Consider the following 19637-nt stretch of genomic DNA (forward strand, 5'->3'; position numbering starts at 1 on the left):
GAGAGGGATATCCCAAAAGCAAGGAGTATCTTCAATTGCAACAAAACATTAATATCTATGTTCCTTCTCAGCCTGAAGCAGAGTAGACATGGTCCCAAACTCCTCAAGGTTGAGGAATGAACAAAATAAAATGGGGGTGGGGTGCTGTTTGTAACCGCTGACTAAAGCAGATTGTTGTTGTAGTTATTATCTTGTGTTAACTCAGTAATTTTTAATATTGGCATAAAAATAATTTTTAAGCAAGTGGCAGAACCCCCACCCTGGTCATTTTTATGTAATTCATCTGGCATGGGACTCAGACATCAGTGTTTTCAAAAGGTTTCCATGGAATTGTAATAGCTACCAAGGTTGGGAGACACCACTCCTCCTGACCTAAATCCTCAGTGGAGGGTGAGGAATAAAAATTCCAAAGAGATTTTGAAAGAAAGAGCCCTAAAGGCTTAAATTTGGGGGGATTTGGTTTCCTTTGCAGTTTTACAAGTGAATTGGCAGACAGATGCTTAGGAACCTGTAATCTGTCAATCAGGCAACCCTAAATGGGGGAGGTCAAAATACTTTATTTGAAAATTTTTTGTACTCAAGTATCCAATAAGCATGATATAAAATTAAACACTAAACCTGAGATAATAATCTTTAATGAGCACTGATACTACATGCCAGGCACTAAGAACTTTATGTGTATTAATTTCTCACAACAACTCTTTAAGGAAGCTTCTATATTATTTCAATTTCACAGCTGAGAAAACTGAGGATCAGAATGCTAAGTAAACACGCCTAGGCCCATATAAAGCCAGCAAGAGGCAGAGGCAATGGTTGAGGCCAGGCTCCAGTGCCAATGCCATTTGCCATACCACCTCTTTCAGGTGGTGAGATTCCCTGTCGGTGAGATTCCCATATAAATTCCCTGTAAGTATCAAAAGGAAGAACACTAAGGGCTGAAAGAGCCAGGAGGAGGCGAGACTTGAACTGGACCTTGGAAGATAGGTAGGATCAGAAGAGATGGTCAAAGAGTATAATCAAGACTGGGAAAAGAAGTTAACATTGCCTGCTGAGTTGGATTCTTTTGCTTTATCTGTTAATCTCCACCTGACTGACGGGGACATTGAGGCTCAGAAAGATCGAGTTATTGTCAAAGTTACTAAATCAGGGAGTTGAGATTAGAACCTGGATCTGACTTCAAAGCATGTATTTTAATAGAAACAGGAACTCCTGGGCACATGTTGAGGTGAGGGGACGTGAGGACAGGTCAAGTGACAAAAGGCCTTGAATGTCAAGAACTTGGATTTGATTAGGGCCTAGAGCACCACTGGAAGTTGGGCAGGAGTGAGAACGGCTTGCCGTTTTGGACAGTGTCCTGCTGAGTGTGCCGTGGGGTGGAGGTGAAGTTGATCCTGTGAGCCTGTGAAGGCCAAGACTGTGTGCTCTTCACCTTTGTTTTTTCAGGGCCTAACACAGGCCTAGCACATGGTTGTTGCTAAATGTTTGCTGAATGAAAACTGCAGATCATGTCTTTAAAGTCACTTGGAATTCTTATTCTGCAGCCCCCAGCTCAGGCCTGAGAGCTGCAGTTACCCAGCATGAGATCAAGGGACCTGGGCTGCAGCAGGTACAGCACCAGGAAGGAAGAAGAACGGGCAGTTAAGTCAAAGCTGCTAAGTACCTGACAGAACCACAGGCAGCGGTGCACTTGGGCATGCTTAGGGATATAACGACTGTATATATATATGCTCAGAAATCAGGCTAGCATTGAGTTCATTTTACAGAAGAGTTGTGTGGTTTCCAGAACCTCTCCGGCCTAGAAGACCTCCTGGCAAAGACCTGTCACCTGTGAGTAGAATGTTAAAATAAACTATGCTATTTCTGCAGTGTTTTTTCCAATGAAGAAGGGGGCAGTTCCTGAAACTGGCTGAGGACAATTATCCTGGCTAGTTGCTTACCTAAACTATTTCAAGAACTCAAGTTGGGTGACAATTTAGAGAGAACATCTTTCAGTAAAGAACAAATGGCAAACTCAACAACCTTAGTGACTGCATGGTGCTAAAATCCCTCTAATCCATTTCAAGGAGAGCTCACCCTCTTCCAGGTGGCAGTCCAGGGGCACTACATCTGTGGACAGTGCCAGGCTGATGAACATTTAAATCTGGGTACTCCCCATAAACCACTCCAAACCTAAAATAAAATTATACTCTGGTTGAGTCCTCATAGGGCAGCTGTTTCAATGTTGTCCCCCAAAATAAGAACCTAGGGATCAGTCATACCCTCCTCAGTCACAAGTGTGTGAGGTTAGGTCAAATGGAGGTCCAAAGGTCTCATGGCCACAGCACTCACCCTGGTCCAACACGGGAGCACTGGACTCCTAGAGCCACCGGGCAGTCTGCAATGCCATCACAGGATGCTTATAGTCAGTTGAGAGCTGAATTTTGGTTAGCAGTAAATGTGGGTTGAATTAGAGACCAATGCCATGCTATGGCCTATTATAGTTTCCCAACTGGAGTGCTATAGGTGGCTTATAGGTAAATTGAGATACTAATCTTGTCAGAGCTGAAGTGAGCCTGGCCAGTCACTTCTGGCTACAAGTTGTATCAACAGGTTATCCCAGAATGTCTGTTTATCCCTGTGTCATACTAATGTCTTTTTCCATGTGTTATGATGTGAAAGGGTTAAGCAGCACTGGTCTGGGGGCAGGTACATGGGGTGGGGGTGGGGAAGAAATGCTGGTCTATAGCATCCTGTTTAAAGACCGTTTTTATTCCCAATAATTTTTGTATACAAGTTTAAATTTTGAAACCCTCAATACAGCAGTGATTCTTTCAGAATCATAATTGCTTTGAGAATCTGATCAAAGCCAAAGCCCTTCTCCCCAGAAAAATGCACCTCCACTCATTCACACAGTATTTTGCTTACAATTTCAGAGGAATATAGAATCCAGATTAAGTTTCTGTTCTGGACTGATTATCAGATGAACCCAATTTTACCAATTCATCTGCTTCTTCCCCTCTGCACCTCTTTAACTCATACAGCCAGAAAAAACCAAGAAAATTGCCAAAGAAATCTGTGAAAAAGCATTACACTGAACTGCTTGGAAATCTCCTGGTGGGTATGCAGAAACCACTATCAACTCCAAGAATTCTGGTGGGAAAAGTGGCATCCCCAACAGACCCCTACATGTTTACAGGTTATGCTCACCACTGGCTCCAAGCACCACCTGTCCTTGCAGTACCAACTGCTGGTTGTTAGGGAGTCACTTGCAGTACAAAGAAGCTCTCTGCACACTGCCCATGTGTGGTGTGAATGCGTTTTCGCTTACTGTAATATGATGTAATCCCTCGCCCTGCACTGTCCCTTTTCCACTGTAAGTGTGTTACTTTGTTCAGGTGCTAGTCACTCCACAGTTACCTATAATGAAGGAAAGATTATTTATGTGGGGAGAGGAGGGAAAAAGGAACATTTAAATCAATTAATTTTAGCAGCATCTTTATTGCAACAAAGAACCTGTAATAAAATGCAACAAAACTAAATGTTTCACTTTACATGATTAAAAGCCATGTAGCTGAAAATGAGAAAACCCATAAACTTACTGAAGTGAGACATGCAATTCTTTTTATACAAGTCAATGCTTGAAATGGCAGGCACTTAATGTTCTAAAATTAAAGACCTGAATTCCAATTGTGCTGAATACAAGAAAAATTTGTATTTGGATTATTTAAAAACAAACAAACAAACAAACAAAAAGCACTATCTTTTCTCTCTGAGGGACTTCTGAAATGATTACCTAGAGCGGTTTCCTGACAAAATAAAACAGGAGCCAGCCCCTTGCACTAACCTATCTCTCTGTTTTAGGCTGCAAAACAGATAGGCGAAGGTGGGTGGGGTAGGGAAGGCATGAGTCAAGGAAGTTTCCTTATTCCTTTATGTCTGCTGGGAATGGACACCCACCTTACAGAGCTTAGCTTAGATATGGCCATGTCTCTTTTCTTACCTCAAATACCTGTAAGATGGGCTCTCAAGCATTCTACTTAAGCAAACATTCTGCTCTGTATTTCAAGCCCCAAATCCCCTACTATACCAAGGGAAGAAGCATTTAGTGTAACGGCTTTAATTAACTTCAGAATGTCATATACTAATTGTAAGTACTGCTTTATTAATAAACATGCTTAGCATTTACTTCAGAATGGAAAAATTAACCATTTTTAATGCAATTACCTTTAAAATGTTTTATAGGAATATATTAATAAATACTTCTTTAAAATTTTGCCTTTTCTCTGTATCATTTAACTACCATAAGTGAGTCATCTGGACGGAGTCTAGTACCAAGTGAACACTAACTGGCTATATGGCCAAGGGAATATCTCCTCACTAGTATGCAGGTTCCCCTTTTACCAAATGAGTACATTAGATTAGATTATATCAAAGATTTATTCCAGCTTGACAACTTTTTAATTCTATAATAATGAGAGATCTATTTTACAAGAATAATTCCATCTAAAGAGGGAATGATGTTACAGAGGTAGGATACACCTTTTGTAAGGAATAAAACAAATAGTAAACAAAGTGAGCATCCTTTTAATACCTCTATCTCATTCTTTTAAAAGGTAATGCATGCATTGTGACTTCATCCTCTTTTCATTTGTGTGAGGCTTTGGAAAAGAGCCAGCAATGACAGAGAAGGAAAACCATCTTTCCAAAATGACTCTCCAAACAAAGTGGGTACAAAGTTAATTAACTATACCTCTTGCTTCTTTCAGAGTCAACATAGAATGAAGCAGCTGTTTTAGGTTCTTGTAAATCAATCCAGGGTAAAAATCACCTATTATTTCTTAACTCAACTTCGTTCTCTACTGAAGCTAATTAAAGCTGTCCAGAGAAAACTTGCTTTAGAATCACCTGAAAAGCTTGTTAGATACGAAGATTCCTGGTCTCCACCCAAACAAACGGAACCCAAATTTTTAAAAGTGAGGTTCAAGACTCTGTAGCATCCCAGGTCAATCTTAGATTTTGAGATTCACTGCTCTTCAGTACTCAAGTAACTATCTCTTAGTGGTTAAGTGCACCCGTTTATCTAGCCTGCAAAATCTCATTTTGTTGCTCAACTTAGTGCTTTTTGGCTCTCACAAAAATTGTTGTCTATACTCTTGCCTTAATGTTACCCAGAGTCTGGGTACAAGCAGTTTTAGTGGAATTTCTACTTATCACTTGAATTGACTGTGGTATTTTTCCACATCTGTTGTAAAAAGCAAATTCAGTCAAGCTATCTTCCTATAAGTGAATTCAGTCAGGTATTTTTTCTCCTCAAGAACAGGGTGGCATTTACATGACCAGGCATTTACATGACCAGGAATACAGAAAGTATTCCTTGTAATGGAGGAAGGAAAGTTGCTAAGAGGAAAGGCGAAGGTAATATGCAAAAGGAAAATACCTGTGAATTCAAGAGCATGTAAGGTTCTCTAAGGTTTGTTTTGGTAAAGTAAGAGATGACATTTCAAAGAAACAGCCTTGATGGGTAAGAGGTTTCAAATGAGTAGCTGCCTAAAGCCACTGTGTGCCATTTCTACTTTGCATGCAATACACTGAAAGAATAGAACCTTGGAAGCCTAATCCAAAATTAAAAAAAAAAAAAAACATGTTCAAAAGTCAGATATAATATTTAAATAACAGGGGAAAACATTTTCTTCAGGAAAAAAAGTTACCCAAATCAATTTAATTTAACATTGAAATAATACAAACAAATCTTGGCATGGGAAAATATCATAAAACATGAAAATTAATACATATACAAACAGTAAGGAAAAATGTGGTACCTATGATACAGTATAAATACACAAACAGCAAAATTCAATCTCCTTCCCCAGGGCAGAATTCCCAGGTCACCGTGCCATTTCTGGGCTCCCCACACCTCCCACTTGGCCCCAGGATGAAATCCACCTCTGACACAACAATCACCATACTGACTAATGGAAGCTGTATTTTCTATAGAGATAGTCTACTCTCTCTGTAGTGGTGAGAATAGTGATTTTTCTTGGACTATTGTTTAAAAGTGCTGGTAACAACTTTTGAAACACTGAGGTTTTTGATAAAAAGGGTCAAAACCATTGATGCCTTCCCTGCCACTGGCTTTTAGCACCCTGGTCTCCAAGCAGAGATCCCAATCAATACCTAAAAGTCTACGAGCTCTCTTAATAGCCAAGTGCTAGGCTAAACCAGTAAAATGTTATGGCCGTTCAAGAAAATTGGTTATAGGCTTTGAACACTGAAAAAGAGAGCCATGGTTTGCCGGCATCAGCTTATGATAAAGAGGTCATCTGGAAACCTTGTTATTTTAGTATCTAAATAGTGCTTTATGTCAAATACTTTTAAAATAAAATTTAGATTTGTAAGGTTTCCAAACTTAAGAATTTTTAAAAATTTAAATTATGAAAGTAACTCTAACTTTTCCTTCCCTGAATAAAGTTAGTCTACAGCTCTGTTGGCAAGGGTGATTTCTTAATTCTGGTTTCCTTAACTAACATTCTAGGAGTTAATTTTCACTTCCTAAACCTTTTTCAAGAGTTTTTTTAGTAAAACTGTACTTCTGCTTAGTTCTTAAGCAGACCTCTGCTGCCTCTCCTCCCTGTTATTCCCCACCACAATGCAATTCCTGTCCACCTCCTTAAAACGCTAGGACATTTTAATAAGGAAATACCGAATGGAAACTGGCACCACTAACTTTTCTGAAGAATACAAGTAAATGTGAATTTTTTTTCTTTTCTCCTAAAGGAAAAAACTGCCTGCAGATATTTAAGTTCTAATCATTTGATAAAAATTTTTCTGCCTTTAATTATCAATTATCATAAGACTAATTAAATCCATGCTACATATACAATTACTTGCCTTTATGCGAAAGGAAAAACCCACACTGTCATATCATCAAAGAAAAATGAGAACTGTTTATACTAGGTACAGTTTAAATTGGCTAAAAACTGGTCAGAGCTGGCATGAACCAGAATAAGTATTTTTAGGAGGCCACTAAATTATTCTTGAAAATCATTAATGACTGGTTAAGTCATAGGTTTAATAGTGATTAGTTTATAACATGCTGGATACATCCCAAGCAATGAAGCATAAGTGATTCAATTACATTTAAGTGCTATCAAACCTGTAAACTAGTCAAGATATTCTGGAAATGAACCAAACCAATCACTATTATCATATTTTAACAAACTCAGAAATATACTGTAAAAATACACTAATTAAATCCATGAGGTTTATAATGCTTTTAAAAGTGAAAATAGGGTAGTACGGATATGTAGTTCTAATGCCTGATTTCTTTCAGTAATGCTCATGGTACTGCTGGGTCTCTTAAAAAACATGTCCTTCAATTTTGTATGTGTATGGTTAAGGTATTAGATTACTATCCACAAGGTGTAGACACCTGCATGGCACCAAATTTGCTTTCAGATGTTACATGGCAGGTACCAAAATGTGATGATGAATTCTATGTTCTATGTTGATTAAACTTCCTCATTTGGTTAAGCAGCCAGTGTATACAAGAGTTCTACACAGGTCAAAATTATATCACTTTCAAAGCAGCAATACGTGATCCAAGATTTTCTTGAAGGTAGTGCAAAAGATGCAGTTCATAATGTTCTCCGGATTCAGGAACTCTTATGCTGTGTCTCTCCTGAGGGTAGATCTTAACGACAAAAACATCAAAATACAAAAAATAAGAATTTAATAATACATTTCCTTCCAAAGTTTCCCAGAGATATGCAACAGGATTAATAATATGGAGAACAGCCTCTCCAAAACAGTACACATATACGTCCTAACTAAAGGCCCCTTTTCTCTTCTTGTAAGTCTATATACTATCAGGGTTACGGAAGGATTTATCTGTAAGTAGACCAACAGTTTTCTAGGTGTGGTCTGCAGACTGCTGGGGGTCTCTTGAAACACTTTCAAGGGGGATAGCTGAGATCAAAACTATTTTCAGAACAATACTAAGACGTTTGCTAAAATATGAGTAAAGTTGCGAGCATCTTAGCATGAATCAAGGCAGTGACATTAAACTGTATTAGGAGTCACTGTATTCTTCACCACCATGCACTTGAGATAAAAAAAAGAAAAATGCCAGTTTCACCTATATAGTATTAAGTTAGAACTTTATTAAATTGTGGCCCTTGAGTAAATGCCTTTTAATATTCTGTAATGATAAAATTGGAAGTATACATCAAGTTCTTCTGCTACATACTCAAGTACAATGGATGTCTCAAGGATAAGCACTTGTACAACTGGGTTATAATCTGAACTGCCACTTTTTAAATGAACTTCCTTTTTTAACTTGAAAGAATGAAGGACATCACCATCCCAGGGTCCACAGGCTAGACAAATAAAATATGGATTAGAATGGACTTACTGGTATTCTATAATAGAACTATTGTGACTCTAGCAATGGAAGAAATTGTATCATTGATGTGGAGACAGTGGCCACAGGAGATGCTGAGGGCAGGGAGAAGGAAGAAGAGGTGGATGTGGGGGCCTTTTTGGGACTCGGAGTTGTCCTGAATGATATTACAGGGACAGAAGCTGGACATTATTTATCTTGCCATAACCCAGTGAATGGACTGGGGGAAGAGTGTAAACTATAATCCATGCGGTGTAGCAGCACTCCAAAATGTATTCACCAAATGTAATGAACGTGCCACAATGATGAAAGAGGTTGTTGATGTGGGAGGAGTGTGTGGGGGTGGGGTATGGGGTATATAAGGGAAAGCCTTATATTTTTTAATGTAACATTTTTTGTGATCTATGTATTTTTTAAAAAATACAATTAAAAAGTAAATAAATTAGGTATGGTTATTTGGTTATCTGGGAAACAATCTCAAAAACAAATGAAAGTTTGTCCAAACCCACAGAACTGTACAACAGAAAAAGAATGAACCTAACATAAGCTACGGATTTTAGTTAATAATGAACCAATATTGGTTCGTCAATGTAACAAATGTACCACCTCATTAATGCAAAATGTTAAATAGGTGAAACAGTGTGTATGAAGAGAAGGAGTATATGGGATCTCTGTAATTTCTGTGCAATTTTTCTGTAAACCTAAAATTGCCAGAAAAAGGTCTATTTTAAAATACAATAGGGAAGCAGATTTGGCCCAATGGATAGGGCGTCCGCCTACCACATGGGAGGTCTAAGGTTCAAATTCAGGGCCTCCTGACCCGTGTGATGAGCTAGCCCACGTGCAGTGCTGATGCAAGCAAGGAGTGCCATGCCATGCCATGCAGGGGTGTCTCCTGTGTAGGGGAGTCCCAAGCACAAGGAGTATGCCCCATAAGGAGAGCCACCCAGCATGAAAAAAGTGCAGCCTGCCCAGGAATGGTGCCACACACACGGAGAGCCGACACAGCAAGACGACACAACAAAAAGAGACAGATTCTGGGTGTCGCTGACAATAATAAAAGCAGACACAGAAGAACACACAGCGAATGGACACAGAAAGCAGACAACTGGGGGCGGGGGGGGCAGGGAAGGGGAGAGAAAAAAATAAAAAATAAATCTTAAAAAAAAAATACAATAAATTTTTTAAAAAATGAAGTGAGCTAGTCATTCCAAGTGACAACACTGATAGTATTTATTACAAATGATAAAATTTGAACTTCCGAGCAAAAATAAGGATTTTGGAAAAGTTACATCTGCCACCATTATCTCATGAGCTTCCTAGTATTTAAGAGGCTTTTCTGATATGATTAGTGGTAATATTAATGTATATGTTTTTTAAAAACCATGTAATGAACTAAGCCAACATTTGAAAGATGAGCATAACAGGGAATCAGCATTTTCCAAATTACCAAAGAGCAAAAGATCCATTTGAAATACAAGATCCTTGGATTTTCTTGTAGCAGAGCATAAGTTCATTGATATGGTTTCAGATTCCACACTACAGCTAACCTTTAAGAAGCAACCACTTATCAAGTTTTGATATAGTACCAAAGAAAAATATCCACAATTACCTGAAAAAGCTAAAATACTACGCCTTTTTTTCTTAACTACATAATTTATGAGGTCAAATTCTCTTCATCCACTAACCAAAAACAACACTGAATGCAGAAGAGATTGAATGCATAGCAGAAATGAGATTCTGAATGTCTGAATTCAGGTGTCTTTTTTATTGAGTCAGACATTAAAGGGATTTGCAAAAATGAAAAATAATGCTACTTTTCTCAGGTTATTTTTTTGTTTTGTTTTGGAGAATGTAGATGATTTTATATCCATAAAAAAATGTTATTTATAACATATAATGAAAAAAATGTTATTTAAACATATAATGATTTATTGTTAGTTTACAATGAATTCGAAACTAAAACTTTTTTTAGTTTCAATATTTAATATGATAAATATTGATAGACATAGCCCACATAAACAAGATTTCTAGGATCCTCAATAATTTCTAAATGTTTAAGAGTATAAAGTTTGACAACTGCTGTTAAGAGATGAAGATCTCATAGTTTATTTATATAAATGTCCACTAAAATATAAAAAAGGAAAATGAATATTTTTCATTTCTTATGGGCCCATTATATGTATAAGGAGTAGAAAGGAGGAAAATGTGTATGTGTGGGGGAACAGTTTCTCTTAAAAACTTATTTTGAGGGGAGTAGATATTGCTCAAGTGGTTGAGTGCCTGATTCCCATGTATGAGGTCCTGACTTTGATCCCCAGCACCCCCCCCAAAAAACAAAAACAAACAAAACAAAAAACTTATTTTGAGTAATGGAGCAATGGAAGAGGTTACTTTGCTTGTTTCTGCTTCAATACCAGCATAAAAGGGAGAAAATGAAAAGACCATGTAATAAGTCCTAAATATCCTTTTACAACAATGAAATCAAATAGCACTTCTTCACCCTTCAAAGGGAAAAAGAGCAAAGGAGAAAAGTGAATGGCTCCCTATCATCTTATAATTGTGAAAGCAGATAGAGATACACAAGTCATAATCAAAAAGGCCAGTTTTTCAGCCTGACTTCAATAAAATCTGAAATTTTATCTAGTTAGAGGCACTACTGACTGCATCTACTACTACAAGTTCTCTTAAGCAGAGGGTGGCCATGGCTGAAAGTGTGGCTTTATTCCATTCCATAGTTTCTTAGATTTAAAGTAACCAATCACTAATTACTAATTCATTTAATTAGAAAATGTAGAATAACTCACCTGTAAATCATATGGTTTTCCAGCCCTCACTAAAAAACTCAGTAATATACTGGTGTGTGCAAAATGGACATTCTCATCCAAGAACCCATGTAAGAGTAATAAACGATTTGGTCTGGAGAAATGGAAACATCAGAGGATTAGGCAGAGTATTTGGGACTTAAATCATTCAAACTAATTACCCTTAACTAGCTAACATGCTTATACTGCAATGTTAGAATAAGGATTCAACATGTACAATATTAACCAGATTCTAGATGTAATGACAGATTAAAAATATAAAAAGATCATGTGCTCAATTCTTATTAAGATATTAGCACACATCAATAATTATAGTACATTCCTAGGGGAAAAAAAATCATGTTTTTGCATATATTTAAGGAGAAATGTTTTTTTTCCATCTTGAAATGTTATATATTTCTTTCAGCACAAACCATTGCTTCAAATATAACTTATAAACAAACAAACTATACATAAACTGGCCTGTAATTAAGCCATGCCAGTTTACTATTCTATATTGACTTTTCAGAATTTGTAGTTTTCATTATTATTAAAGACAACTTTTAAAAATACAATTTAAAAATTTATAATCTAAATTTTAAAGCTTGAACTTACTCAGAAGGGAATTTTTCTGCTTGCATGGCCACAGATCCTAAGTAATAGCCCTGTTCATTCTGGTCAGGGTGACCCATGTAACGCTCCGTGTATCCTGTATCATAGAAGATCCACAGAGTGACTGGGGCCCCAGCAATCGCAACCTGCATAAGCCAACAACAAAAGTCAAATGTGGTTCAGAAGAGGATGGTGTATTAGTCAGGGTTTCCCAGAGAAAAAGAAGACAGGATATCCGTATTTATAAATACATAAATATTATGAGATTTCTTAAAAGAATTGGCTCACACAACGTTGGGATTGACAAGTCTGAATTTTGTAGGGCAGGCTGTGAGCTGGGGAACTCCAATGAAGGTTTTGATGAATTCCCCAGAAGCTGGCTGACTGAAGTAGAGACAGAAATTATTCTTTCTGACTGCTGAAATCAACAGCTCTTTCTTTAAGGCCTTCAACTGACTGGATGAAACTTCTCTTGTTGCTGAAGGCAATCTCCTTTGTTAATTGTAGATATAATCAGTCATGGATGCAACCAACTTAGCCATCATTTAAATCCACAAAAATATCACAGTAACAATCAGGCCAGTGCTTGCTTGAACAAACAACTGGACACCATAACCTAGCCAAGTTAAGTACCTTGAATTTAAGTTACCCATATATACCTCTTAAACTTTACTTAATCTCCAAATAAAAACAGTAAGTCACACTTTTGCCTAACATAATTCAGCTGTTCTGCTTACAACTGCAAAAACACTAACCCTTTCCCCAGAAAAGAATGCAAGCCCTCAGGGAACAGTCACGCTTTTTAAAAAAGATTTATTTATCCCCTGCCCACAACCCCTCACTGTCTGCTCTCTATATCTGTTCGCTGTGTGTTCCTTTGGTCTGCTTGTCTTCTCTTTAGGTGGCACTGGGAACCAATCCTGGGACTTTCTGGAGTGGGAAAGAGGTGCGCAATCTCTTGCACCACCTCAGTTCTCTGGTCTGCTTTGTCTCTTATTGTCTCTCCTCTGTGTCTCTCTTTGTTCAGGCATCTTGCTGCACCAGCTCTCTAATCGGGCCAGCTTGCCTTCACTAGGAATGCCGGGAATCACACCCTGGACTTCCCATGTGGTAGATGGGAGCCAAATCACTTGAACCACATCCGTTTCCCTAATATTCACTCTTAAACGTGATATCCTGCAACTTAAATACTAAGATATAAAGTTAATACAACTTGTTATAAGAGGAAAAGATAGAATACAATATTTGCTTTGTGTGTGTGTGTGTGTCTGTGTGTGTGTGTATAAACATATTCATAGCAAAATAAGGAAGAAATACTTAGAACCATTATAGCCCTCATTTCTGCAACTGCTCAGTCACATGGATGTAGCTTCAATTTAACTGTCTTCTTCCAATACCCATTCCATATTCCCTTTACCCTCAGCAAGCACCTCAGCTGGCCATGGTTCTTTTTCCTGGTGGGGTGACCCAAACCTTCATTCTTCAAGTTCCTGGGTCATTGGTAGTCCTGCCTGGATTGGGTTGTTGCAGTTTTCCACTGACTTTAACCACAGGGCATGCTAGTATTAAGAGAAGCCCTATGGGATCTTCTATATTCCAGGCAAATTCTTCTTTAACTCCATTGTATAATATCAGGCATTTCCCCTTAACAGTCAGGATCAATCATCCCAGCCAGTATAGTAATTCACTTCTCTGTTGATTCAGAGGCATGAGAAGCCCCAAGGGGCCAGTGGCAGTCTTAACTTTCAGTTCAACAGAATCAATGTTTTGTCTCCTGGTGGTAGCATTCCTCCTTTCGGAACTAAGACCTATAGATCAGCAGAGCTTAAGGCCGTTGGGATAGGAAGCAACAATTTTTCTAGTGGACCGCAAAGGATAATAGTGAGTGGTGTGCCACTCCCATTTCTACCCTTGATTTGTGGACTTATAAATCCTGGCTACAGGAGAAACAGCACCATATGGTGGATGCTGATTTAGAGCACATATAGCCTCCTGGAGAACTCTGCCCTAGCCCTGCAAGGTATTGCCAGCCAACTGCTGCTGTCATTGAGTCTACCAAAGCCCAGTCCACCATTTTTATCAATCTAGTTGCTTCAGAATCATGAGGAAGGTGGTAGGACCAATGAATTCCACGTGTATTGACCATTCCCACACTTCATTTGCTATGCAGTGGGTTCCTTGATCAGAAGCAATGCTATGTGGAATACCATGGCAGTGAAAAAGGCATTCTGTATATCCATGGATGATAGTTTGACAGAAGCACTGCAGGGAAGACAAATCTGTATCTGGAGTATGTCTGTTCCAGTAAGTACGAAACATTGTCCCTTTCATGATGGAAGCAGTCCAATGTAATCAACCTTCAGACAGATGATCCCAGGGAATGGTGTCATATCAAGGACAGATGTCGGTCTCTTGCTAACAGATTACTCTGATTACTGCTTTGACTCTTTGTCCATTATGGTAGCCATACCCACCTTGCCTTTGGTGATTATGTGCTGCCACTTGGTTCCTGCCAACTGGGATCCAATCATCCCCACTGTGTTTAAGAAACCAAGTTGAGTGGTAATAGTTCCCATGGTAATATCTGACCTACAAAGAAGAGCGACCAGAGTTCTTCAGGGATAATGGAGCTGCTCTTACAAATTTATTTCTCATAGTCCTGGTGGAAGGTGTGTCTTCCAGACATTCCTGGAGTAGGTAAGCAGGTCTTAAATGATATACTCTAATTAATATTCTAATCTCTTTAAACCTTTGAACCCTCTCATCTACATTGAATCAGGGCAGTTCTGGTATTTCACCTTCAGGAAATGTAGGTCACCTTTTGGACCATGCTACAGTCAACCACCCAAACGAATTGTTAGAACCCTTTCTAACGCCTTGAGCGTTTCTGCCCATAGTGGGCCCATATCAATAAATTCAGCCTGATTCAACTTTATGTTCCTTCCACTATTATCCCCTTAGTATCCATTACCACAAACAATCACCTGATTTATCTACACAAATTGGAAAAATCATGCAGTTCTTCTGAAGTGTAGTGCACCTCCTCATGGGCCACACTTTGTACTTCACCTTTCAATACCTGTTGGGACTTCAGTCTAATTACAGGCCTGGAAGAAAAGAGAGGTGGTGGGAGTGGGTCATGAGAAGAATTAGCAGTGCCTTGCAAGTCAGCTACTTCAAGGCATTCCACTACTTTCATCTGGTGAAACAGAGTTAAGCTCTTTAGATGGAGGTGTGAAGGCTGTTTCCTCACAGAAGCATAGCAGGGTTGATCTCTTCAGGTGGAAGTGGATGGCTGATTTCTCAGGACAGACCTTTCATAGGTTTATCTGACAAAGAAGACTCAAGAGAATCTATGGTTTCAAGGTCCCCAATATCACCATTATCAGCCCATATGTCCCCATTCCAATGTTCAGGATATCATTCCTTCTCAATTAATGCCCTTACTTTAACAGCAGACAGCCTACAAGGTTGAAAATCCAAATTAGATTGCAATTTGGTCACTTGCACAATGAGATACTGAGTCTGGTTTTCAGAATTAAAGTCTGCAGTTACAAGAAAGTGTTTCTTTCAGGGCACAAAGAAACTTTCATGTCCTTCATGTGGCACTTGAGCTGGGAATTTAACACTTTGAGCTTATCCCTTTCTTTTTAGGAACAGCTAGTCAACATCATCACACTTTTTTAACTCCATAAAACTCTGGTAAGGTAACAAATACACTGTCACCCAAAACCTATTTCTTAAAAGCATCTGAGCTGCAGTACCTAATAGTCGTATTCTGCATATCTCTATTGCCAAATCACACTATGGACTAGCAATGCCATGTTGATCACTGGAAATAGAATCATTAGTGGCTTTTAATCTAATGAGATTAGAGAACTAATTCCAAATATCCTAGAGCCAATTCAGAAATTTCATCCTTAAGATTCTATTTCTCAAGAACCACTCTTGGTACCAAAATCTGTATTAGTCAAATCTCTCCAGGCAAACAGAACAGACAGGATACAAACACATAAATATTATGAGATTTATTATAGGAATTGGCTCATGGGACCACGGGGAATGGCAAGTCTGAATTCTGTAGGGCAGGCCACAAGCCAGGAACTCCAATGAAGGTTTTGATGAATTCCCCAGGAGAATGGCTGGCTGACTGAAGGAGAGATAGGAATTCTTTCTGTCTGCTAAAATCATCATTTCTCCCTTTAAGACCTTCAACTGATTAGATAAGACTTCTCTCATTGCTGAAGGCAATCTTCTTTGTTGATTGTAGATGTAATCAGCCATTGATGCTGCAGTCAACTGTCTAATCCACCAAATACCCTTACAGTAACCATCAGGCCAGTGCTTGCTTGACCAAACAACTGGACACCATAACCTAGCCAAGGTGACACATGTACTTAACCATTACAGATAGATAGCAATGACAATTATCAACTGCAAATTTATAGGCTGAAATTATCCCTAGGCTTTAGCTCCATGACTGGGGCATACACGGTCTCAGACAATTCTGAAAATCAAAGTAAAGTACCAAGGCCAAGGCCAAGAATTTTATTCTTGTTCTATGGGTGTGCTGCATATCATATCCTTAACCTGGGTTAGCTGACTTTCAAACGTAGGCACCTTTTGTTAAAAGGGGAGACTGAACTGGAGTATATGAATGGCTCAGTATAAACACTTTCCTGCTATACTGAAAAAAAAAAAAGTGAGAAGTATCAGTTTTAAATGAGAAAAGCAGCCAGTTATTTCTTTTTTTAGCCTCTTTTGGCCCTACAGAAAATAAAACAATGAATGAACTACATATCTAAGTACTAAAATGTTGCTTCATTTTAAAGCTTCCCTACAGTTTTAGATTTAAAGATTCTTATTATTTTCTCAGCTGCTACGAGCCTGGGAAAATTATGGCAGTTTTCAGAGTTCATTTTGTGGTAATTATAAATAAAGGTTATTGAATATACACATGGGAACAAAAACCCTATTATTTTTACTCTTATTTCACATGACTTTTCAATGTAAAAGTCATGTTATTAGAATAATAAAATAGGAAAACAACTACTCATAATTCTCTCTCCCTTAATTGTTGGCTTCTTTATGTATTTTCTTCTAGTATATATATGCATATATTTTTTTAAAATTTTACCATTGTTTGTACTTGCTATGTCTGTTCATTTTTTTTTTTTCTTAGGAGGCACCGGGATCTGAGTCCAAGACCTCCCATGTGGCAGGGAGGCACCTGATGGCTTGAGTTACCTCCACTCCCTGCTTTGTTGGGTCTCTCAATTATGTTTTCCTCCTTGTGCATTTTTGCTTCATCTTGCAGTGTCAGCTCACCGCACCAGCCCATCACATCAGCTTGCTGTCTTGCTCATCTTTTTTAGGAGGTACCAGGAACCAAACCTGGGTAGATGGGAGCTCAATCACTTGAGCCACATCTGCTACCTCTGTATTTTTTTTTTTTTTTAAATTCTGATGGTTCCCCCTCGTCTGTCTGCTCATTGTTTTCACTTGTTGTATGCTTGTTTGTCCACTTGTTGTTTCTATTTGTATTCTTTTCTTAGGAGGCACTGGGAACTGAACCTGGGACCTCCCACGTAGGAGGTGGGTGCCCAACCACTTGAGCCACATCTGCTCCCCCTGCTCATTGTGTCAGCCCACTGCATTAGTTCATCTTCTTTAGGAGGCACGAGGAACTAAACCTGGGACCTCCTATGTGGGATGTGGGTGCCCAACTGCTTGAGTCACATCTGCTTCCCTCTTCTAGTATATTTTTCTGTTTACATAATTGTAACCATTATTTATATACTTAATAATTTATTCATTCAATATAGATTTATTAGAGCCTATTATGTGCCAAACAGTGTGCCTGACTGCTGAGGACACATAAGTATATGGGGCAGACAAGTCACTGCACTCAGAATTTGCAGTCTAACAAGTGAACAAGTAATTACAATATTTAAGGATGTATGTTTTACTAATCACCACTATCTCTGATAATCTTTGGTATAGGTCTAATAGGTCTACAAAAAGCCAAGAACTGGTCATCAAGTTGACAAATGTTATGTGTATGTGTGTATGTGTGTGTATATCACTCACACATGGCCACTAAACACATAAATCCTAACATTCATAATATTAACAACTCTTTAAACCTTTATAAAATAGGCATTTTCTCATATCCTCATAATTTACAGAAAATTCTACTCTCGTCACAAAATAAATACAATAGGAAGTCACATACCCTGAAGATATCTGACCTCTGCATTAATGCCATTAGGGAGAGGTATCCTCCATAGGACCAGCCATGGATGCCTACACGATCTAGATCAATGAAATCATACCGAGAAGCTAGGTATTGGAGTCCTTCCACCTGATCGTCTATTTCTATTTGACCCTGTCAAAAAAAGGAGAACATTTCACTGATCCCAATCAATAAAATTCTCATCATAAGAGTGCTTATAAAGCTGATGTTTTTGCTAAAAATATTTGTAATTTTTTTAGACTGGAATTCATTATCAATTGAGATTTGCTTGCCCAAAGAACAATTTAAAAAATCTATTCAGAGATAGGGGTCCATACCTCTTATTGCTAGCCTGTACTTGGGTTTAGTTACCCCTTGGTCATAAAGTTCTTTCCTACTGATACACAAATAGTCCCATGCTGTAATCATTTCCATTTGTTCTGTTGTCTGCTAAGAAGTCAACAACTTCCTTGTAACAAGCCTTCCCATACCCCAAAACAAAAAAGACTGACAAATTTTCCTTCTCCATTTTAATATGTAGTGCAATAAAGCAGAGGGAATCAGTTATGAAACCCTCTCCTATTTCCCCAACACATTCCTCATACTATTTCTTTAAAGTCCTATTGTGTCCTAATTCCTACCACTACCACCAAGTCTATATTATTAGGCCTGCCAGTGCACACAATCTCACTCAACTGAGCCTAAAACAAAACAAAACAAAACAAAAACTTACATGAGAATACAACATAAGGTCAAAGAACTGGCTGTGGGAGAAAATCCCCATGTCTTATTCAGCATGTCCAATACACTGGCAGACACAGTAATTGCCTTACTGTGCAAAAGGAACATCGGATTCTCATCATTTCCCAAAGCAGCAGAAAGGACATGGGGCATCTCTAAAAGGTAGCATTTAAAGCTTCCTGTAGAGAGAAAGAGGCTTGTCACAAGGAAGGTACTAACCAGTTGGTTTCCCTCTTCACAGAGGACAGAACAAATCTCAATTATTCCTCTCACCAGTGTACAGGATGCTGAAAACTAAATGGTACTGCCTTCTGGCTAAGCTGAACTTACAAAATGTAAAGAGAGGCTATTTCTGTGTATAAGAGCCTCTATCTTAGCTCCCTGAAGTTACGCACAGGTAGATAGCAGCTAGCCTACTGAATATCAAGTCCTATCCTCCCTCTCATTCCCCAATTCTTAACATACACACATACACACGCGTGCACACAAATACACATACACACACACACACTCTCTCACTTACTCATATGCAGCCCATTCTCCCATCTCTCTCTGGGGTTTCACACCAAACAATGCATTAGAAAAATATAAATCTTTAGAAGGAAAATATTTTATGCTCACACCATTTTATATTTAAAGGCGCCTTCAAATTTAAGCCCTCGATGACAGGATCCCCTGTTGTCTATCACCACAACCACATAACCCAGAGAGGCTAGGGTATTCAGGCGGAAATACTTGACTCCTTTAAACCGATTATTCACCAACTGCACCTGAGGAAGAAATAGAACTTCAGTGAAATTTATTATATGGTCAGCATAAAAAAGGACAAGAGAGGCAGGAATGCAAACAATAGAAAGTTAAAAAAAAC

The 19637-nt window shown here is 38.4% G+C and overlaps 1 protein-coding gene across 6 annotated transcripts in view; it reads right to left on the reverse strand.

The window, feature by feature from the left end:
- Positions 1 to 3457: 3457 nt before the first annotated feature.
- The window catches only part of DPP8 (dipeptidyl peptidase 8), a 66877-nt gene continuing 50697 nt past the window's right edge, over positions 3458 to 19637 (reverse strand). For 3 of the 6 annotated variants that reach the window (XM_071214244.1, XM_023587270.2, XM_058294355.1), the window contains 5 exons: positions 19393 to 19539; positions 18029 to 18181; positions 11797 to 11939; positions 11185 to 11296; positions 3458 to 7669 (listed from right to left, as the gene is read on the reverse strand). In XM_071214244.1, coding sequence (XP_071070345.1) covers positions 7547 to 7669; positions 11185 to 11296; positions 11797 to 11939; positions 18029 to 18181; positions 19393 to 19539 — 678 coding nt within the window. In that variant the 3' untranslated portion in view covers positions 3458 to 7546. Of the gene's footprint in view, positions 7670 to 11184; positions 11297 to 11796; positions 11940 to 18028; positions 18182 to 18761; positions 18949 to 19392; positions 19540 to 19637 lie in introns of those variants that run through there. The other 3 variants (XM_071214245.1, XM_071214247.1, XM_071214246.1) reach the window with 3 other exon arrangements.

The sequence above is a fragment of the Dasypus novemcinctus genome, chromosome 3, assembly GCF_030445035.2.
Source record: "Dasypus novemcinctus isolate mDasNov1 chromosome 3, mDasNov1.1.hap2, whole genome shotgun sequence".
NCBI lineage: Eukaryota > Metazoa > Chordata > Mammalia > Cingulata > Dasypodidae > Dasypus > Dasypus novemcinctus.